This window comes from Nannobrachium achirus, assembly GCF_963921795.1.
Source record: "Nannobrachium achirus genome assembly, chromosome: 24".
In the NCBI taxonomy this organism is placed as follows: Eukaryota; Metazoa; Chordata; class Actinopteri; order Myctophiformes; family Myctophidae; genus Nannobrachium; species Nannobrachium achirus.
Genome location: NC_137831.1, coordinates 44262054 through 44286101, shown reverse-complemented (window position 1 = coordinate 44286101; position 24048 = coordinate 44262054). Strand labels below are relative to the sequence as shown.

Below are 24048 nucleotides of genomic sequence, written 5' to 3'. Positions count from 1 at the left end.
ATATTACTTGTATGTTTATGTCTTATACAGCCTCTTATCTTCTTAAAACCAGTAAGACTCCCAAATCGGGAGATAAGCGACCGTCATGTCGCATACACAAACTTTACAAGGCAATCGTAGCCAATCAGGAGGGAATATAGGAAATGGGACAGATCCATGTTGATGACATGACTTTAGAGATACTGGCCCTCATTTATCAACGTGGTGCAAATCTAAATTTCCACGTGTTATGATGTCATGTTATGATGTCAAGTTATGATGTCATGTCATGATGTCATGTCATGATGTCATGTCATGTCATGTCATGTCATGTCATGTCATGTCATGTCATGTTGTCACTGTGTTTGAATTTCATCTCAGATCGTATCAGGAAGATGTTTTCATCACTAGAGTCTAAGCGTGAGTGTGATCTTGAAGGTGAGTGAGTTTGAGAACTTTATTTATACGGTGATGATACGCCAAAAGCGCCTTTACTGTACTGTACTATACTGTATATTATACTGCTGGAGAAATTAATGAATGTGGGTATTAATTACAGTCTAGGAGTCTGACAGTAGCTTTGTGTGTGTGTGGGGGGGGTGGGGGGGGGGGGGGGGGGGGGGGACAGGAACAGGAACAGAACACAGTATAATCTTTTCACTTATTAAAAAAATGCCCTACTTTACTTTTTCATAGTCAGGCAATGTGAAATTCCATTGTAATACTATTACTTTCACATTCTAGGTAGACTGAATTAATAGAGAGTGTGTGTGTGTGTGTGTGTGTGTGTGTGTGTGTGTGTGTGTGTGTGTGTGTGTGTGTGTGTGTGTGTGTGCGCGTGCGCGTGCGTGTGTGTGTGTGTCATAGACATAGAATATCCACTAAGAGTTTTTCCATCACCAGACAGTGATCCACCAGAGCATGGTATGTACAGGATGTTGCTCATTGTTTATTATCATATGTTTCACTTTGACTCCTTTTCATTCATTATCTCTCCCTCCCTCCCTTCCTTTCTAACAAATAAATATCAAATGGTCAACATTCTTCTTCGTAGGACTGGGCTGCGTATCTCATAATCGTTCAATAAACACATGCAAACAGTCTGTCATAATTACCACTTACGTAGTTCAAACTGCCATTACTATTTTGGGCACAAAATTGTGTCTTTATTTTTCCAAAACACTTAACTCATTCTGTGCCTATCCCGAACATGTTCGGCTTTATTTCAATCCAATACAATTTCTTTTTTATTAATTGACTTACCCTGAGCTGCTTGTAGAGTCGTGGGTGGTCCTGGCTCGTCCTACGCTAGCCAGCTAGCCATTTTACATGGTCCGACGATATATTCCATTAAAAATGGTTTAAAATACATTTTTGAGCCCCCCAATGTTCACCAAATGTTCAGCGCCGCTTCCGGAACGACGTCCAGTGTGCCTATCCCGAACATGTTCGGCTTTTTTAATGAAATGAATAAAATGATCCGAGGCCTTCTGAAGCCTGAGCCTAAATTTAAAATCCAGTGTTCCAAATCCGGGGGCCGCCATGCCGGCCGTTAGCCGCGAACGGCGCCGCGAATCGCCGCCGAATCCAATGAAAAACCACATCCTTGGAGGCCCATATCTCTGGATTGTGTTTTTAGGGATGTGGCGCGAGGTTTATTTACGGCGAAATCGCCTAAAAATGATCTTTTAAATGACAAAATGCTAATAGCTATTCTGTAGCCATTTTCATCCGGGACCTTTCCATGACGTGCACGAACGTGAGCACGCGCGTCACTGCAACGTGAGTCCCCGGATGCTAATGCGCTCGCCTATGGGACAAACCCTGGCATTCTTTGGTGCCCTCTAGGGGCTGGCACTGGAAGCGTTAAGTTAACACACACACACACACACACACACACACACACACACACACGCGCACACACACACACACACACACACACACACACACACACATAGTGTAATGACCCTGCAAGAGATCCGACCATAACTCGCGTTGCGGGTTGCTTGCTGCTGAGTGGGGGGCCAGGGTTTATCTCCCGTTTGGAGGCAAACTTCCCCACCCCGTCTGCTAAACGTTACATGGGTGTCAGTGGGCGGAGCCGCGGAGGGACGTGAGGGACCGGCCGTGGGCAGTGAAGCGCGGGGGCGCGTTTCTGTGAGGAGGGGGTAGTGTAACGACCCTGCAAGAGATGCTTCTGTAACCCCCCCCCCCCCCCCCCCCCCCGATGGGCAGACTGGATGGGCCATGCACAGGCTGCGTATGAAGGGCTACAGAAACAGAATTTTAATTTCAGTGTGGAAGAGGCCGACCATGATATTTCATCTGTAAAAAATAAGTTCTTAGGCACCCTGGACTGGTGTTACTGGATCACTATGAGAAACCCAGCTGTTATGTTATGATGGAGAGACACTGTGATGGCTCGTTGGAGGAGATGTGTGGCACACAAGGCATACAGTATGCCAAGTTCTCTGGCCGTTGCTGGGTAGCACTGTATAAAGGACGTAGGCTATGTGCTCGTGTACAAGGTAGAACCGCTCCTGTTCTTGGGGCTCTCATTGTCTACAGGTGTGCCGTTTCAACGCTTCGGTATTTGCTGCGCGCAACGCCGTCAGCGGTAATATTGTGGTTGTAATTGTGGTTGTCTGCTGCAAAAATCCCAGCCATTTTGTCTGTCTCGTACTATCCCTGCAGGCTGCTGCTGGCCGTATCTATCTATCTATCTATCTATCTATCTATCTATCTATCTATATATATCATGAAAAAAGATGTGAAAAGTCTACAAGCTCACAAGGTTTACCATAACATGCTCTGTTCTTTGGTCATTTAGAAACTCCTGATCCTGTGTGTCAACAACTCAAGTCTACTCTGAAGGAGAAGTTTGAGTGCTTGTTGGAGTGGACAAAAGAAGGACCAAAAACACTTCTGAATAAGATCTACACAGAGCTCTACATCACAGAGGGAGACAGTGGACAGGTCAATAAAGAACATGAGGTCAGTCAGATTGAAAAAGCATCCAGGAAACCAGCTGGACTAGAAACACCAATCAAATTAGAAAACACCTTTAAGCCTTTACCTGGACAAGATAAACCAATCAGAACAGTGATGACAAAGGGAGTGGCTGGTATTGGCAAAACAGTCTTAACTCAGAAATACACACTGGACTGGATAGAAGACCAAGCCAACAACATTTTCCATTTTGTTTTACCATTCACTTTCCGAGAGCTGAATTTGATGTTGAAAGAGAAGAAGAATTTCAGCCTGGTGGAACTAATTCATCACTTTTTTGGTGAAATCAAGGAAGCAGGAATCTCCAGCTTCAACAGTTCCAAAGTTCTGTTCATCTTTGATGGTCTAGATGAGTTTCGGTCTTCTCTACAGTTCCAGGAAATCTGGACTGATGAAACGAAGCCAACATCAGTGGATGTGTTACTGGCAAACCTTATCAGTGGTCACCTGCTTCCCTCTGCTCGCATCTGGATAACAACACGACCTGCAGCAGCCACTCTGATCCCTAGAGATTATGTTGACAGGATGACAGAGGTTAGAGGGTTCACTGATGACCAAAAGGATCAATACTTCATGAAGAGATTCAGTGATGATGAGAACCAGGCCAGAACAGTCATTTCACACATCAAGACATCACGAAGCCTCCACATCATGTGTCACATCCCAGTCTTCTGTTGGATCATTGCTTCAGTTCTGGAGAACATGTTGAAAAAAGCGGTGAAAATATCACTGCCAAACACACTGACTGAGATGTACCTCCGTTTCATGGATGTTCACTCTGAACAGACCAATGTGAAGTATCATCATGACAAAGATCAGACATCGGCTGACTGGAATCCAGAGAAGAATACAAGTGCCATTCTGTCTCTGGGAAAACTGGCTTTTGAACAGTTGAAGAAAGGCAACCTGATCTTCTATGAAGAAGACCTGACAGAGTGTGGCATTAAAATTGGAGATGCAGCTGTGTACTCAGGAGTGTTCACACAGACATTTAAAAAGGTGAAGGCTGGGTGGTACAAGGAAGAGGTGTTCTGCTTTGTTCATCTGAGTGTTCAGGAGTTTCTCGCTGCTCTTTATGTCTTTCACACATTCAACAAAGATGGTGTCAACCTACTGTCAGCCTCCAAGTGGTCCAAGCTATTTAGAGGCAAATCTAAGATCAAACACCTCTACCAGAGTGCTGTAGACATGGCCTCACAGAGTCCAAATGGACACTGGGACTTGTTCCTCCGTTTCCTGCTGGGCCTCTCATTGGAGACCAATCAGAGTCTCTTACAAAGACTGTTGGGACAGACAGGAAGTAGATCACCGGCCAATCAGGAAACAGTCGAGGTCAATGAGAATCCATCTCCAGAGAGCATCATTCTGTTGGGAGAGACAGGAAGTAGTGAACAGACCAATCAGAAAACTGTCAAGTACATCAAGAAGAAGATCAGGGAGAATCCCTCTCCAGAGAGAAGCATCAATCTGTTCCACTGTCTGAATGAGCTCAATGATCATTCTCTAGAAGAGGAGATCCAACAGTCCCTCAGTTCAGGACGTCTCTCCACAGAGAAACTCTCTCCTGCTCAGTGGTCAACTATAGCTGCCATGTTGCTGTCATCAGGAAAGGATCTGGATGTGTTTGACCTGAAGAAATACCAAGCTTCAGAGAAGGCTCTCCTGGGGCTGCTGCCACTGGTCAAAGCCTCCAGTAGAGCAGTGTAAGTGCACTGATAACTGGATACATTTAATATGTTATATCATTGTTCTGTTATAGGAAAGATACTTCAAGCATTAAACCAGTTCAACATTCCTCATATGACAAATAGTGAAAATAGCAGATCTACAGCTCACAGCATGTGATGTGAGCTTGTATACAAGTTATTTTCGCAATTTTTGAGAAAAATAGTTTAACATGGTTTTTTTTTTAATTTTGATAATTTATAATGACATGCCCAAAGGAGCTTAAGATAAAGTTCATTAAATCAGCAATCTTCTTAAACTAGTTCAACATATCCAAGGCAGTCCAAAACACCTTGGTGAAACATAAACGAATCTAAACTGTGTGTGTGTGTGTGTGTGTGTGTGTGTGTGTGTGTGTGTGTGTGTGTGTGTGTGTGTGTGTGTGTGTGTGTGTGTGTGTGTGTGTGAGCACGTGTGTGCAATTCAGTGTCTAAACACAGAGTTGTAAAAAAAACAGAAGCAACGTTTACAATTCATTTTGCTTACAGATAGACTTGCAAAGACTTTTATGGAATAGGAATGACAACATAATGATAGAACAATGATAGCATTGTTAATATAATATAAGATACAAATTAATATTTACAAATTGCATGTTTCTTTAAAACAAAACACAAATATTGATTTCATCCATAAACTTTTGTTTCTCTAGGCTGAGTGGCTGTAACCTGTCAGAGACATGCTGTGAGGAGTTATCATCAGTTCTCACTTCCAACTCCTCTCATTTGAAGGAAATTGATCTCAGTAACAATGATTTGACGGATTCTGGAGTGAAAAAACTCTCTGCTGGACTGGGGAGTCCAGACTGTAAGCTGGAGACACTCAGGTCAGTATTCCTGAACATGTACAGAACACCATTCATATCCTGGTTTAGATACATGTGGAGATTAACTTGATTGTTTATTATTCATGTTCAACATTCATTTATGTTTTATGTTTTATTAGGTGGAGGCATAGTCTGATACTGGATACATTATGCTACTGTATGTTTCTTTTACAGAAAAAAAAATAAAGACAACATGGTAATGTTTTTTTTTATTTATTATCACTAATGAACACATTATTTTATCACTAATGTTTCTCCAGGCTGAGTGGCTGTAACCTGTCAGAGACATGCTGTGAGGAGTTATCATCAGTTCTCACTTCCAACTCCTCTAGTTTGAAGGAAATTGATCTCAGTAACAATGATTTGACCGATTCAGGAGTGAAAAAACTCTCTGCTGGACTGGGGAGTCCAGACTGTACGCTGGAGACACTCAGGTCAGTATTCCCGAATACATGTGGCGATTACCTTGATTAATTGATTCACATTTAATTAGAGGGAGACAGACAAAGCCAGATAAAAGCTATTGTAACTAGAAATGTGCAATTCTGGGAAATTAAGAGTGTTGTTGCACTGACGATGATCATTTAAAGCATTACCAATTCTATCTGTGTAACGGCTCCCAAAGGCTTCTTCCAGGCAGAATGAACTGACGCTCCAACTGATATCGTACAAGGGCTTTTATTTTGCACCATGAAACGACAACGTGAAAAACTGTCAAAAGAACATACAAATACATAATTAACCATAATGAATTACAACCATATATTCAAACTAGTTCCATAATCTCAAACAAATGCAATAACCAGATACAATAAAAGCAATGTAATGATGTATAGAACAAAACCAAACAATAACTTCTACAAACAGTGAACCAATAAGATACAATGAACCAAGATACAATAAAAGTGGCATACCGTGTGGCCTTCTGCACTGAACTTTAGGAGTAGTTAAGTTGTGTTCTTCTTTCTTTTGTGAGACCCTCATTGGCTCTGATATCTTTATATTAACCGATTTAGTGCCAATCCCGAGAATACTCGGGAAAAGTACTCGAAAAGTACATGGTGCCGATCCCGAGTATACTCGTGAAAAGTAATATATTACTGTAACGGCGGGTATCCTACCGAGTACAATGGCGGAAGCTCCGGAGTCCATCTCCGTCGCTGATTCATCATCATCACGGCTCCACGGGCACAAAATAGTAATCCCATAACATTGAGGTGGACGGGGGATCTCATCTTTAATGTCCATTATCTCAAAACTACACTTTAGAAGCGAAGATGGAGGCAGATTGCTCGCTTATAAAGCACATGTTGGAAAGCACGGATCTGATCCAGCATGGCACCACGTAAACACGATCGCTTCCTGTGAATGACGCGATGACGTCAGACCGGAAGTGTTCACGCTATGGACTTCTGGCCTTCAAAATAAGACAACGCTAGTGAATGGGACCGGGGGGAGGCGCGCTGGACATGTTAACCCGTTAATTTCAGGAGCACTAAATGGGTTAAGAGACCCTTCTCATGTAGAGACAGGGCTCCTCTCTACACAACTCATGTGTGTCTCTGTTCTCTCTGGATTACCTGAACCTTGGCAGGTGGCCTTTATATACCCCTAATTAGTACCATGTGACCCATTACCTGTGCCATACCATGGCACTAACTAGACACCAGATGGCCTCAACACCAAGTCACCCATGAAAATACATAATTTCAGCTAAAACCAACATTTTTCAGTAAACCCAACAAATCCCAGCAAAAACAACAATAAACAATAAACATACATGCCCAAAAGAGCTTAAGATAAAGTTCATTAAATCAGCAATCTTCTTAAACTAGTTCAACATATCCAAGGCAGTCCAAAACACCTTGGTGAAACATAAACGAATCTAAACTGTGTGTGTGTGTGTGTGTGTGTGTGTGTGTGTGTGTGTGTGTGTGTGTGTGTGTGTGTGTGTGTGTGTGTGTGTGTGTGTGTGCACGTGTGTGCAAGTCAGTGTCTAAACACAGAGTTGTAAAAAAAACAGAAGCAATGTTTACAATTCATTTTGCTTACAGATAGACTTGCAAAGACTTTTATGGAATAGGAATGACAACATAATGATAGAACAATGATAGCGTTGTTAATATAATATAAGATACAAATTAATATTTACAAATTACATGTTTCTTTAAAACCATAAACTTTTGTTTCTCCAGGCTGAGTGGCAGTAACCTGTCAGAGAGATGCTGTGAGGAGTTATCATCAGTTCTCTCCAACTCCTCTAGTCTGAAGAAAATTGATCTCAGTAACAATGATTTGACCGATTCAGGAGTGAAAAAACTCTCTGCTGGACTGGGGAGTCCAGACTGTACGCTGGAGACACTCAGGTCAGTATTCCCGAATACATGTGGCGATTACCTTGATTAATTGATTCACATTTAATTAGAGGGAGGGAGACAAAGCCAGATAAAAGCTATTGTAACTAGAAATGTGCAATTCTGGGAAATTAAGAGTGTTGTTGCACTGACGATGATCATTTAAAGCATTACCAATTCTATCTGTGTAACGGCTCCCAAAGGCTTCTTCCAGGCAGAATGAACTGACGCTCCAACTGATATCGTACAAGGGCTTTTATTTTGCACCATGAAACGACAACGTGAAAAACTGTCAAAAGAACATACAAATACATAATTAACCATAATGAATTACAACCATATATTCAAACTAGTTCCATAATCTCAAACAAATGCAATAACCAGATACAATAAAAGCAATGCAATGATGTATAGAACAAAACCAAACAATAACTTCTACAAACAGTGAACCAATAAGATACAATGAACCAAGATACAATAAAAGTGGCATACCGTGTGGCCTTCTGCACTGAACTTTAGGAGTAGTTAAGTTGCGTTCTTCTTTCTTTTGTGAGACCCTCATTGGCTCTGATATCTTTATATTAAGAGACCCTTCTCATGTAGAGACAGGGCTCCTCTCTACACAACTCATGTGTGTCTCTGTTCTCTCTGGATTACCTGAACCTTGGCAGGTGGCCTTTATATACCCCTAATTAGTACCATGTGACCCATTACCTGTGCCATACCATGGCACTAACTAGACACCAGATGGCCTCAACACCAAGTCACCCATGAAAATACATAATTTCAGCTAAAAACAACATTTTTCAGTAAACCCAACAAATCCCAGCAAAAACAACAATAAAATAAATAAATCACCTAGCCCCCCATTGCTGGGACAGCTACAATCTGATTGGATATAGCTGGTATAAAAGTTCTCAGACCTAGAACAATAGTGTGTTGCCTATAGCAACCACACTCATAGGGGACCCCTCTCACCCTGCCATAAACTGTTGACCCGCTCCCATTGAGGACACTCATAGAGGACTCCACTCACCTGGCCCATAATCGAGCAAGAGGCTGCGCTCCATCAAAGCCAAAACTGATGTTAGAACTTTAAGCCACAATAAATGCACTTTCACAGTTCTGCCTTGCTGTACTGTTAATATAGTATATCATGCTGCCATGTTATCTTCTGATAAATGCAGGACACTACTGTTTTTATTAAATGCTGCTCAGTTGGACTTCTGGCCTTCAAAATAAGATAACGGGAGTGAATGGGGCCGGGGGGGGGGGGGGGGGGGCACTCTGGATATTTTAATCCGTTAATTTCTGAGACTTTTAATGAGTTAATTCACTGAAGTTCAGGATTTTATGTTTATTTATTGATAGTTATTTATTGTACATTGCTGGTCCTGAGTACGATTTTCCTTTCATGCAAAAAAGGAAATGACAAAGTGAAACTTGAACTAAATTAATTTTGACAGGCTTCACACATAATAACAACCCTGTTACGTGTGTGTGTGTGTGTGTGTGTGTGTGTGTGTGTGTGTGTGTGTGTGTGTGTGTGTGTGTGTGTGTGTGTGTGTGTGCGTGCGTGCGTGCGTGCGTGTTTAGGTTGTCAGGATGTATGGTCTCAGAAGAAGGCTGTTCTGCTCTGGTCTCAGCTCTGATATCCAACCCCTCCCACCTGAAAGAGCTTGATTTGAGCTATAATCACTTGGGAGACTGTGTGGAGCATCTCTCTGCTGGAGTGGAGGATCCAGGCTGGGGATTGAAGACTCTCAGGTAGGGAAAGACACGCTGCCACTCAGTGCCAATGGCTTAGAGGAGGGAAATCATACTCTGATGCTGTATAGCAGGGCTTTTCAACTGTTCTGTGCCCTAGACAGTTTGAAGAGTCCCTTTCATCAATTCTAAACATTAATATGAATTCTGGTTCTAAATGTGAAGAGACTCCACTCCATCACAACATGGTTGATGCCTACCATGTCTGTGCTGACTGACAGACTGTAAAGGGTCACATGTATTTGAGAAAATAATGTAACTCAGTGGGACTGAATTACCAGGGCCCAAGGTGGAGGGGCCTTCATTATTTTATACTTTAGCTATTGAAAAATAGCTAAAGTTTTTGAAAAGTTGTGAAAATGTGTGCAAATCTTGTATGTATTTTTAAGCGAACATTTGTAAATGTTGCTTCTGGGGGTCCCTGGAACTGAATATTTTTAGATGGGGGTCCGTGACCAAATACATTTTGGGGTCCTTCACATGAAAAGGTTTGAGCACCACTGACATAGAAACATAGGTTTTTCAAAAAAACAACAACATAGGATTTCAAATATTCAAAGACTTGCACAAATTTTCAAAAATAGCAGATCTACAAGCTCGCAGCGGGGCACCTGGTGCCGCGCTGTGAGCTTGTATATCTGCTATTTTTCAATAGTTAAAGCAGAAAATAATGTGTAATAATACGTTCCCAGTCTAAATGGGTTATGGATGAAGTTGTTTACAGGGTGACCTGAGACAAACATGTTTTAGAACCTCAGCTATAGACTATGAAGGCCTGACTTTGTCTCTCTTCCTCCCACAGTGTGGACCACGGTGGAGAGGAGATGCTGAAACCAGGTCTGAGGAAGTGTAAGTGTTTATTCTGTTTTATTCATGAAATCAAAGCAGCACAAACAGCATGATGTGACATTCACTCATTAACATCCTACTGTGAATGAAGATTAGATGATCATAATCATCAGTAATTAAATGAACAAATAGGTCTTTAATTACTTTAATTAATGTAACTTCTCTATGAAGCAAAAGTTGATGTGGGTTTTAATAATATTCCTATTCTGGGAGGAACATACGCTGAAAATGTTTTGGTGAAGAGGTTGATGAGACTTCATTTACTCCAAAAGAGACATTGTACATTATACATGGCCTGTATAATGTACACAAATACACTCGGCTGGGCGCAGCCATGATTCTCTTCTGGACTCACACTGTCATGTGACTAGATGACGTAATCGTTGCCGTCAAGTGATAATCCAAAAAAACAAAAACAACCCCCTTCCGGCACTTCAAAATAATAGCGGCGGCCTAGTTGAGGAAACGGCGCGGCACCAAGGCACCAAGCATCCCTTCAGATTAAAAGGCAGTAATTGTGTTAATAGTTATTGTACATACTAGTAAGACGCCTCATATAGTTAACTATTTACCAGATCTACAAGCTCACAACTCGATGGGTCACGTTGTGAGCTTGTAGATCGGCTATTTTGCAATACAAAAGTGACAATGAAAGTGGTTAAAGGCCTGTCCATACACTCAGAAAGGTCTGTTTCAACTAGAAAATGACGTCATAAGCAACTTCTGAAAAGCACTACCCAGAATTAGAGTTCAGAAAGCTGCACGTAGGAAAGTCGGAACTCTCTGAAGAAAAGTTCGGTTTCGGACGGTATGGAGATGTGATGACACGCCCAAAGAATATCATTATGTTACAGTAGGTCACATGGTCTTTCTCCACCTTGTAACACAGTTATGTATTCTGTCACCACACACACACGCACGCACGCACACACACACACACACACACACACACACACACACGCACACACACGCACACACACAGGGTTAGGGTTAGGTTAGGGAGTGAGACTTCAATATATTGTCCTAGGCAAAGTCAATGTCGTATGCAGTATAGAGAATAGTGCTTTCGCCATCTTGTTTTTTAAAAAGAAAGAATGTTGCAATTTTAGATTGGGTTGGTTCCCCTAGTTCATAAAATCATACAGGTCATCTTGTAGTTTATGTCCTGTGGGTTTTATGTGTGAGACTGTTAGGGCTATGATTAGGGTTATAGGTTTAGGTAGAGGGTTTTGAGTTCAATCGGGATTGTCACATCAAGAAACACTGTTTGTGGTTCCCTAATGTACCCAGTCCCGAGAGAATGATTGCACGCGCCATTCTTTGAAACTAAGAAAGATTCCAAAACATTTTAGCCTATTCTCACCAATAATAGATGTCACAGTTATTGTCCATGACATTGCAAGCGGCGCGAAGGCCAGCGGACCTTAGAGCGGGCCAGGGCCGCCGGCCGTGGCCGGCGTAGCGCCGTGCGAGTTACGAAGCCGTGGTGGATGCAATCGATAAATGCCATGATAATTCTCATTCTATTCATTTTACATTTCAATAGGTTTCAAAAGGTCTCCTTGGAGATTAAGTAGTCCTGACTGTTGTATGACAGTCAGGACCACTTACTTAAGTATGACAAGGCTTGTAATGTTTATTCAAATCTCCATTTTTTGAGTTTGTGTTAATCCCCAAGTCCTTTGTTTTAGGCATAACAAAGGATTCCAGACCAGGTGTGATAATGGTCCATCACTTGGGTCATTGTTATGGTTAGGGTGTGTTGTGGCACCCACTCCCTAGGCATGACAAAGGCCAAGTAGGCTCATTGTTGTTTAATCACAAAGGCATTGGGGGCCTTTGTGTTAGGGATTGTGTAGGTAGAGTGTTTAACTTTTATAGATTTAGCCCTCCTGGGTATCTAGTATCTAGTCTTCTAATCCATTCCTGTTCTTGGAATTTCCTCTCTCCAACAGTCCAGTTTCTGTTGTGTTCTAGACCACACACCTTAAGGGCTTGGATCCCATGTGTTAAATAGTGTTTTACAATCAGTAAATGTGTTTCTTTATGGTTATTAATATTATAGCGATGCTGGTTAAGCCTGCATGCTATGGAGTTTCCCGTTTCTCCAATATACTGTAGTTTGCAAATGTCACAAGTGATAAGGTATATCACATTGTGTGTGTGTTGTAGGGTATAATTTGTTTAATTCCAACTACATTTCTGTTTGCTCTATTTATAATTTGTTTCTGTGGGCTAAAATAACTTGGAGTTGGTTTTGTAGCCCTGTTACTTTGTTTCAAGTTACTACGGACCAGGTAGTCCTTTAAATTTTTATTTTTGCGATAGGCTGAGATTATCTTGTAATCCTGTAGTAGATTGTTCTGCCTATTTTCAAAGTAGCTTTTTAGGCGTTTGTTGGCCAAATGCTTTGGCTGGAATAAGTTGTTACTAAGGCTAAAAGGGGTCTCTGGTCTCTGATTTTGACCTCCTCAAAGGTGCTGTAGGCCTTTCTTAGGTAAGTTCTTGTGTAGCCTCGTTCCCTTAGGGCTTTGAAAATAATTTTACATGCTGTTTCAAAGTCTTTTTTTTGGGGTACAAATCCGTTTAAAGCGCAGTAGCTGTGACTTGACTATTCCTGAAAAGCAGTGTGGTGGGTGGAACGAGCTCTTATGTAACTAGAAAAATATTGTTCCTTCGAAACAATTGTGGGCTCGCTTCAAGCCAGAAAACAATGGCTATAAAAGCACAAAATGTCAAGATCGCAGGCAGTGCTCTCTTTGACGTTACTGACGTCAAAGATTGGTCCATTTTGTTCCAAAAATGTGTTGTGCAAAAGTTGACCCGCTGGTGGCGCTATAACAGGCCAATGTGAGAAGGTTGGTATCTGTTCCTTGACCTATTGGGAATGTGCTTGCAAGATTTCACGCACATCCCAGGCTGTGTTCATGATTTGAGGTGTTTTTGGCTTTGGACACTTTATTGCTGCTTGCAGCTATATTTATTATTATTATTTTATAATTTTTTTGTGTGCACTTCATAGGCATGTTAGATAAAGGTCCTTAGATTGCGTGTAGAATGTTTCATGCAAATTGCAAAAAAAAATCCTAGAATAAAAACGGGTTTAAGCGTTTTACAAACTGCTCAAAATTATATAGCGCCCCCCTTTGGCCATTTGGGGTAAGATTGGTTTCAGTGATATTTGAACTAACCCTCTACACTATTTTGTCATGAAAATGTGACTTTGCTTGTATGTTTTAGAGGCAGAAGAATAATTTGCATAAAAATGCAATATTGTTTGAATTATTTAAAAAAGCATGTTTCAATGTTAAAGAAATCCGATCTGACAGATCTTTAGATATCGGTCCAAAGTTCACGTAAAAAAAGTTTTGTGCACGTGACGCGAAAATTCCAGAATAAAAGCGGGTTTACGCGTTTTACAAACTGCTCAAAGTGGCGGAAAATCGAAGGGCGGAGCTTACTTAACAACGACACAGATGTCTTCCGCTTGAGTCAAAGCACGCGTGTAACAAGTTGCATGTCTTCAAACGAAACGAGTCATGACTTATGCCCGTTTGAAGTTTGAATTTTCAGACGCTTCGTATAGCGCCCCCCTTTGGCCGATTGGAATAAAATTGGTTTCAGTGATACTTTGACTAACCCTCCACATCTTTGCCAAATGCCATGAACGTGTAACTTTGCATGTATGATTTAGAGGCCGATGAATAATTTGCATAAAACCGCAATATATATTGAATTATTAAAAAATCATTATTTAACGTACAAACTTCTCACCACATAGCCTGTGTAGATATAGGTTCAAAGTTCATGTGTAAAAAGTTTTGTGCACTTGACGCGAAAATCCCAGGAGGAGATAGATTTTTACTGTTTTTCATATAATTCCGAATTGTGGGAGACCTAAAGGTCAGAGGTCAAAAGTTAGAGGGTAAAAGTTGTTCGGCATGAGGAGACGCATACGTGTATACAGGTTTCATGGCTGTATGTATAACACAGCATGAGCTATACCTGTTCAAAGTTCGCACTTTCGAAGGCTTCCTACAGCGCCACCATTTGGCCGATTGCTGTAAAAAGTAATAGCACACGTCGCCACTGTAAGCTGAACACATTGATGTTTTTATTTTCATTTTCTCACTAAGTATGTAGGAGTAGAAAGGAACCGAAGTTCCCGTCTACTGTCTGACTGACTGACTGACTGACTGATAGATAAATAACTAGAAAAATATTGTTCCTTCGAAACAATTGTGGGCTCGCTTCAAGCCAGAAAACAATGGCTATAAAAGCACAAAATGTCAAGATCGGAGGCAGTGCTCTCTTTGACGTTACTGACATCAAAGTTTGTCCATTTTGTTCCAAAAATGTGTTATGCAAAAGTTGACCCGCTGGTGGCGCTATAACAGGCCAATGTGAGAAGGTTGGTATCTGTTCTTTGACCTATTGGGAATGTGCTTGCAAGATTTCACGCACATCCCAGGCTGTGTTCATGATTTGAGGTGTTTTTGGCTTTGGACACTTTATCGCTGCTTGCAGCTATATTTATTATTATTATTTTATATATTTTTTGTGTGCACTTCATAGGCATGTTAGATAAAGGTCCTTAGATTGCGTGTAGAATGTTTCATGCAAATTGCAAAAAAAATCCTAGAATAAAAACGGGTTTAAGCGTTTTATAAACTGCTCAAAATTATATAGCGCCCCCCTTTGGCCATTTGGGGTAAGATTGGTTTCAGTGATATTTGAACTAACCCTCTACACTATTTTGTCATGAAAATGTGACTTTGCATGTATGTTTTAGAGGCAGAAGAATAATTTGCATAAGAATGCAATATTGTTTGAATTATTTAAAAAAGCATGTTTCAATGTTAAAGAAATCCGATCTGACAGATCTTTAGATATTGGTCCAAAGTTCACATAAAAAAAGTTTTGTGCACGTGACGCAAAAATTCCAGAATAAAAGCGGGTTTACATGTTTTACAAACTGCTCAAAATGGCGGAAGATTGAAGGGCGGAGCTTACTTAACAACGACACAGATGTCTTCCGCTTGAGTCAAAGCACGCGTGTAACAAGTTGCATGTCTTCAAACGAAACGAGTCATGACTTATGCCCGTTTGAAGTTTGAATTTTCAAATGCTTCGTATAGCGCCCCCCTTTGGCCAATTGGAATAAGATTGGTTTCAGTGATATTTTGACTAACCCTCTACATCTTTGCCAAATGCCATGAACGTGTGACTTTGTATGTATGATTTAGAGGCAAAATAATTATTGGCATAAAACTGCAATATTGAGTGAATTATTAAAAAATAATGTTTCACTTTAAAAAAAATCTGGTTGATCAATCTGACCGTATTGGTCCAAAGTTCATCTGAAAAAAGTTTTGTGCGCTTAGCGCAAAAATCCCAGGAGGAGATAGATTTTTACTGTTTATCATATAATTCCAAATTGTGGGAGACCTAAAGGTCAGAGGTCAAAAGTTAGAGGGTAAAAGTTGTTCGGCATGAGGAGACGCATAAGTGTATACAGGTTTCATGGCTGTACGTATAACACAGCATGAGCTATACCTGTTCAAAGATCGCACTTTCGAAGGCTTCCTACAGCGCCACCATTTGGCCGATTGCTATAATAAATAATAGCACACTTCGCCACTGTAAGCTGAACACATTGATGTTTTTATTTTCATTTTCTGTCTAAGTATGTAGGAGTAGAAAGGAACCGAAGTTTTGAGGAGAACTTGATATGACGGTTAGATATTGTCACTAGAAAAATATTGTTCCTTCGAAACAATTGTGGGCTCGCTTCAAGCCAGAAAACAATGGCTATAAAAGTACAAAATGTCAAGATCGCAGGCAGTGCTCTCTTTGACGTTACTGACGTCAAAGATTGGTCCATTTTGTTCCAAAAATGTGTTGTGCAAAAGTTGACCCGCTGGTGGCGCTATAACAGGCCAATGTAAGAAGGGTGGTATCTGTTCCTTGACCTATTGGGAATGTGCTTGCAAGATTTCACGCACATTGCAGGCTGTGTTCATGATTTGAGGTGTTTTTGGCTTTGGCCACTTTATCGCTGCTTGCAGCTATATTCATTATTATTATTTTTTTGTGTGTGTGTGCACTTCATAGGCATATTAGATAAAGGTCCTTAGATTGTGTGTAGAATGTTTCATGCAAATTGCAAAAAAAAATCCTAACGGGTTTAAGCGTTTCACAAACTGCTCAAAATGATATAGCGCCCCCCTTTGGCCAATTGGGGTAAGATTGGTTTTAGTGATATTTGGACTAACACTCTACATCTTTGCCAAATGCCATGAACATGTTACTTTGCATGTATGATTTAGAGGCAGAAGAATAATTTGCATAAAACTGCAATATTCATTGAATTTATTTAAAAAAGCATGTTTCAATTTTAAAGAAATCCGATCTGACAGATCTTTAGATATCGGTCCAAAGTTCATGTAAAAAAAGTTTTGTGCACGTGGAGCGAAAATTCCAGAATAAAAGCGGGTTTACGTGTTTTACAAACTGCTCAATATGGCGGAAAATTGAAGGGCGGAGCTTACTTAACAACGACACAGATGTCTTCCGCTTGAGTCAAAGCACGCGTGTAACAAGTTGCATGTCTTCAAACGAAACGAGTCATGACTTATGCCCGTTTGAAGTTTGAATTTTCAAACGCTTCGTATAGCGCCCCCCTTTGGCCGATTGGAATAAAATTGGTTTCAGTGATACTTTGACTAACCCTCCACATCTTTGCCAAATGCCATGAACGTGTAACTTTGCATGTATGATTTAGAGGCCGAAGAATAATTTGCATAAAACCGCAATATTGATTGAATTATTAAAAAATTATATTTCACTTTAAAAAAAATCTGGTTGATCAATCTGACCGTATTGGTCCAAAGTTCATGTGAAAAAAGTTTTGTGCACTTGATGCGAAAATCCCAGGAGGAGATAGATTTTTACTGTTTTTCATATAATTCCGAATTGTGGGAGACCTAAAGGTCAGAGGTCAAAAGTTAGAGGGTAAAAGTTGTTCGGCATGAGGAGACGCATAAGTGTATACAGGTTTCATGGCTGTATGTATAACACAGCATGAGCTATACCTGTTCAAAGTTCGCACTTTCGAAGGCTTCGTGCAGCGCCACCATTTGGCCGATTGCTATAAAAAATAATAGCGCACTTCGCCACTGTAAACTGAACACATTGATGTTTTTATTTTCATTTTCTCACTAAGTATGTAGGAGTAGAAAGGAACCGAAGTTCCCGTCTACTGTCTGACTGACTGATAGATAAATAATGACAATATCTAAAGTGTGCTCGCCTTATAGGCGAGCCCACAATGACAATATCTAAAGTGTGCTCGCCTTATAGGCGAGCCCACAATAAAGCGTGTGTATCCGTAGCTTTGAAGAATACTTTCAGGTCAAGTTTTCCGGTTGTGTCAAAATTTTTACCCGTGTATGTAGTGATGTCCAAAAAAACAATTTGTGTCATGTCTGTGACATATCTGACTGTTATTGTTCTGTGATGTGTGTTTAGGATTGTAATAAAATCCTGGAATTCCTCCATGGTGTATTCCCACGTGCCCCATATGTCATCCAGGTATCTGTAATAATGTGATGGTTTGAGTGGACATCTTTCCATTACTGATTCCTCCCAGGATGCCATGTAGATGTTGGCCAGTGAGGGGGCAAACCGTTTGCCCATTGCTGTTCCACTGATTTGGAGAAACCTCCTGCCATTAAATTGGAAATCATTTTTTGTTACATTTTTTTCCATGATCTTTGTCTGGTCGCCTTCTGTCCGGGTATTTCCGCAATATGTCCTTGATGGCTTGTAGCCCTGCGTTTGTGTCAATTTTTGTGTATAGACTGTCAATATCTATCGAAAATAATATCGCATTCTTTGGAATGACAATGTTCTTTATTATTTCCACAAAATGATAAGAATCCTTAATATAGCTCTTGTGTCTTATGGATAAGGGGTTAAGGTGATATTCTATGAATTCAGCCGTACCGTAAGTCTCAGATCCGCAATCTGAGATAATCGGACGCCCTGTTGGAATTTCGTAGGGAATTGTCCAACTGGCTGGATCTTTATGTATTTTTGGTAAAAGATACATGGTTCTAGCCTTGGGTTTGTCCACTCCTAAGAGGTATCTTTCCTGTTTTCTGTTTACGATTTTATTCTGCCTTAAACACACACACACACACACACACACACACACACACACACACACACACACACACACACACACACACACACACACACACACACACACACACACACACACACACTCACTCACAGGGTTATGGTTATGGTTATGGTTATGGTTATGGTTATGGTTGTGATTAGGGTTAGGGTTAGGGTTATGGGGTTAGGGTTAGGGTTATAGGGTTATGGTTATAGGGTTAGGGTTATAGGGTTATAGGGTTAGGGTTATAGGGTTATAGGGTTTTAGGGTTAGGGTTAGGGTTATAGGGTTATAGGGTTATAGGGTTATAGGGTTATAGGGTTAGGGTTATAGGGTTAGGGTTAGGTTTAGGGTTAGGGTTATAGGGTTATTGTTAGGTTATAGGGTTATGGTTATAGCGGGGCAGATAAATGCATTTTTGTACTAAAATACTTCACAAGTGGAAAGAAACCTAAAACTTTTCACAAGTACTCCTTAGGGGTTGTTCCTATGATAAAACACGTTAGACACTGAAAAATCAAAATGGCTGCCATGTTTCCAAGATGGCTGCCTCTTTTTCATAATAATTCATAATTTTCATAATATTAGAGTTGTTTTGTATGTTTTAAAACATCCTGAGTTCATTTATTACACTTTTAAAGCAGCCAGAATATCCTTTCTGACTTTTGGTTGGGGTCTTTCCTCACCTGGGACCCCCCAAACAGACCCCTGAGCCTATTTCAGTAATCGCTCTGCTCCTGCTCAAGAGCAATGTTAAATTAGATCATAACTGAAGCATAAAAGTTGTTGTAACTGGGCTCTGAAAGCAAAAATGAGTAGTAGCAAATACCAGGGGTCTTCCACGGGGCGTCCGGGACCCAGGGGTCCTCAGAGTTACTACAGGGGGCCTGCCGAATCTTGATGGGGACTTTTCTTTTTTTTACATTTGAAACAGTTTTTATTAGTATTCTCAGTATTATTTATAATTGTTTTGTGTTAGACAGACAGGTTCACAGCTGTTCCTGCAGGGATTGCAAGAATTATGGTATTGCAACTTCTCACTTTGGGCGCGCAGACTAACATGTCCATTTATTGCTCTACACTCACACTGACAACACAACACACACACACACACCTCTTTGTTATCATCACCCCAAAACCCACACCCTATGCTCTTAAAGAGCTCACGGTAGAGGTCTTCGGACCTGCCCGAGATCCGACCCGCCCCGAGCCGGGTAACGGGGCCATTTCCGAGCATTTACCGCGGGGCGGGCCGGGGCCGGGGCCGGGGCCGGGGCCGGGGCCGTTTGCCCCGGTTCCCGGGTATCTGATGGTGAAGTCGCCGGTTCTTGTTACCCGAGTGGAGCCGAGTCAGGCCGAGATTGAATGAAAGAGAACGCAACAACTGCACCAAATAGATAACGCCACACGATGGCACTAAAGATGCAGCATGTAATCTGATGCATTGGTTGTGAGAGAAGTTTAGAACTCACTCAGTCACAACAACATTATCAGTTGGATTGTTATTATTATCAAAGATTGTTTATATTAACATAACGTTTTGGTTAATGGTTTACAATGGAGTTGTCATTGCGTGTTGTCATGCTCTGCAGAGCAAAATGGACACTCAAAGCAGAAAGATATAATGAACTAGAAGAAGGAAGCCAAAGAAGAAGGAATAAAAACATGGATTTATTTGTATTTACAAACTGTCCGCATTGACTTACTGGTCTGGGAAAAGATAATTTTTTGACGAGAGGCACTACAGCGCCTAGCTCCTTTCGGAACCCCTCACTCCACTGCTACGCAGCTCCGAGATGGGGTTCCTACTGGTCGGCTGCCGAAATCTTGTTGTTGGATCCACGATCCGCCCTTAGCGATCACTTCTTACCTTTGATGAACACTCTATCCAAAAAGTGACGGGCCTCTGTGAAAGTATAATCGTTTTACTTCTTTAGCGTGGAACAATCTCGAAGTACTGGGGTGAAATGAAGACTTTATATCGCTCAAAAGGTCAGCCGGTTCTGTGTTTTTAGACATTCCGGAAGTTGCGGCCGCATAGGAAAACATTTACTGCCTCCCCTGGTCACGTGGTATATACACAAGTTACACAACGGGGAAAACACAGAACCGGCTGACCTTTTGAGCGATATAAAGTCTTCATTTCACCCCAGTGCTTCGAGATTGTTCCACGCTAAAGAAGTAAAACGATTATACTTTCACAGAGGCCCGTCACTTTTTGGATAGAGTGTTCATCAAAGGTAAGAAGTGATCGCTAACAGCGGATCGTGGATCCAACAACAAGATTTCGGCAGCCGGCCAGTAGGAACCCCATCTCGGAGCTGCGTAGCAGTGGAGTGAGGGGTTCCGAAAGGAGCTATACAGCGCCGCTGACAGCAACAGCTGCAACCATGGCGACGTCGTTAGGTAAGACATATGTCTGATACAACTCTTAATATAATAACGTTGGCATTCTTTCATTTCGGGGCCACAGGTTCGGGTCTCGGATCTCTCGTTCTGCTCGGGTATCGGATCTAAGTTTTCTAATAACAGGCGGGGGCGTTCGGATCGGATCCATCATGTCTCGGGGCTGCTCGGGTAACGGTTCTCAAATTCCAAATGATAGACGGGGCCATATGGGTCCGGGTCCATTTCCCCCGGATCCTTTTGGGTTCGGGTAGTTCAAATTGGACCCATGAAGACCTCTAGCTCACGGTCAATTGTACCCAAAGAAATTCACTACTATACATGTCCTCCCTAATAGTGTTGGCAGTTTCCACTATAGCATTTGCAGGGAGGGAGGAGTGCAAGGCAGGTTATTGTTTGAGCATCTGCACCGTCCCTTGTAACCTGCTTTGCAGCCACATTTGATGAGCTCAAGTACTGCCTTTGGAGCAGGGAGGGCAAGAAGCCTGACTGGAACATACCCTCCACTCTCTGAATTTCATCTATTTTCTTCAATTGGTGGAAGCTCAGGGCAATTTGTCAGGTATGACAAAGTAGGCATCATGATACGATACCTTCATCAAGGGACATGGTTTTGAGGAAGTGCAAACATGTCAAGATTCCTTATCAAGTCCTTGCCTCCGGTACGCCTATTGGGTTCCCCAATAGGCGGCCCGCCGGCCATTTGCGGCCCGCGGGGGGTTCTGTCCGGTCCCCACCAACCCCAGTAAAAAAAATAAAAAAATATTTTGGGGGACCAGTGAAAGTTACAGGTATGGTGAGTGCGATATGAAACGTAAGCTTACCTTAATCACAGTAATCCTTAATCATTTTCAATCATATTCAAGGGCTTTTGGAGAGAAATGTGACAGACAGAGCACTGCAGAGGGAAGGTGCGTGTGTGTCTGTGTCCAGCTGATGCCATTAAGTAGTTGACAGCCCCTCGTTAATTGATCAAAGGAAGGCAATTACTGTATGTCTCTGCACTGTCAACTAGCTACTGTTATACAGTACAGATGCATACTTTTCAAGCAGACTGGTTAATTGGTTCTTAACTTATTTTGTTTCAACTTTAAGGAGTGCATTTGTCATAATAATTATAATAATGGTGGCTTAAGAGCAGCAACAACGCTAGTATATTTGAAATGTCGCTGGAGTAGCAGGATCACAGCCATCGCACCCTGCAATGTTGTGGCCCTCGGCTTGGTACCCTAGACATAATTCTGCCCTTGGGTAAAACTAATTGGGGAACCCTGCTCTATGCTATGGTGGAGACTGTGTCAAAACTATTAGGTTGGACACTGAAGATGATGTTGATGAAGACGAATATATCCTGCATGTCTGAAATCACTGTATTGTAGTGAATCTCTTTAGGCGTAATTGACCATGGGCTCTATAAGAGGATAAGGTGAGGGTTTTGGGGTAACAATAACAAAGAGGTGTGTGTGTGTGTGTGTGTGTGTGTGTGTGTGTGTGTGTGTGTGTGTGTGTGTGTGTGTGTGTGTGTGTGTGTGTGTGTGTGTGTGCAAAAAAGGAAATGTTGTTCTGCGCGCCAAAAGTGAATAGTTGCAATTCCTTCACTATTGCAATCCCTGCAGTAACAGCTGCCAACCATAACTGTTTAACAAAAACATTATAAATAATACTGAGAATACTATCAAAGTACAATACATAAAACCAGGATACATAAAAACATTCAAAATTTCAAATGAAAAAAAAAAAAAGATCTCATCGAGATTTGGCAGGCCCCCTGTAGTAGCTCTGAGGACCCCCCAGGGGTCCCAGACCCCCATGGAAGACCCCTGTTATTTGCTGCTAGTCATTTTTGATTTCAGAGCATATTTATTCAGATCTAATTTAACATTGTTCTGGAGCAGGAGCAGAGCGATTACTTAAATAGGCTCAGGGGTCTGTCTGGGGGGTCCCAGGTGAGGAAAGACCCCACCAAAAGTCAGAAAGGTTATTCTAGCTGCTTTAAAAGTGTAATAAATGAACTCAGGATGTTTTAAAACCTACAAAACAACTCTAATATTATGAAAATTCAATATTAACTGGCTGGCGTACTGTAAAACATATCCGAAAAGGCGGCCATCTTTAAAACTGGCGGACATTTTGAAAATTAAGTGTCTAATGTGATTTTTCTAAAGAATGACCCAAGAGGTACACTCTGTCAAATTTTGGTGCTTCTTTCCACAACTGAAGTATTGTTCTCCTTAGCTGCCCCGCTATTATAGGGTTAGGGTTATAGGGTTGGGGTTATGGGGTTATAGGGTTATAGGGTTATAGGGTTTGGGTTATAGGGTTATAGGGTTATAGGGTTGGGGTTATAGGGTTATAGGGTTGGGGTTATAGGGTTATAGGGTTAGGTTAAGGGTTATAGGGTTAGGGTATAGGGTTATAGGGTTATAGGGTTATAGGGTTAGGGTATAGGGTTATAGGGTTATAGGGTTAGGGTATAGGGTTATAGGGTTATAGGGTTATAGGGGTATAGGGTTAGGGTTATAGGGTTATAGGGGTATAGGGTTAGGGTTAGGGTTATAGGGTTATAGGGGTATAGGGTTAGGGTTATAGGGTTATAGGGTTAGGGTATAGGGTTATAGGGTTATAGGGTTATAGGGTTATATGGTTAGGGTATAGGGTTATAGGGTTATAGGGTTATAGGGTTAGGGTATAGGGTTATAGGGTTATAGGGTTATAGGGTTAGGGTTATATGGGTATAGGGTTAGGGTTATAGGGTTATATGGTTATAGGGTTAGGGTATAGGGTATAGGGTTATAGGGTTATAGGGTTATTGGGTTATAGGGTTAGGGTATAGGGTTATAGGGTTATAGGGTTATAGGGTTAGGGTTATAGGGGTATAGGGTTAGGGTTATAGGGTTATAGGGGTATAGGGTTAGGGTTAGGGTTATAGGGTTATAGGGGTATAGGGT

The 24048-nt window shown here is 41.5% G+C and overlaps 1 protein-coding gene across 1 annotated transcript in view; it reads left to right on the top strand.

Moving 5' to 3' along the window:
* Nucleotides 1–365: 365 nt before the first annotated feature.
* Nucleotides 366–24048, top strand: part of LOC308280323 (protein NLRC3-like) — a gene marked incomplete at its 3' end in the record, with an annotated part of 26769 nt that continues 3086 nt past the window's right edge. The window contains exons 1-5 of the mRNA XM_080720585.1: nucleotides 366–417; nucleotides 847–903; nucleotides 2810–4691; nucleotides 5366–5539; nucleotides 10463–10509. Coding sequence (XP_080576711.1) covers nucleotides 375–417; nucleotides 847–903; nucleotides 2810–4691; nucleotides 5366–5539; nucleotides 10463–10509 — 2203 coding nt within the window. The 5' untranslated portion in view covers nucleotides 366–374. The remainder of the gene's footprint in view (nucleotides 418–846; nucleotides 904–2809; nucleotides 4692–5365; nucleotides 5540–10462; nucleotides 10510–24048) is intronic.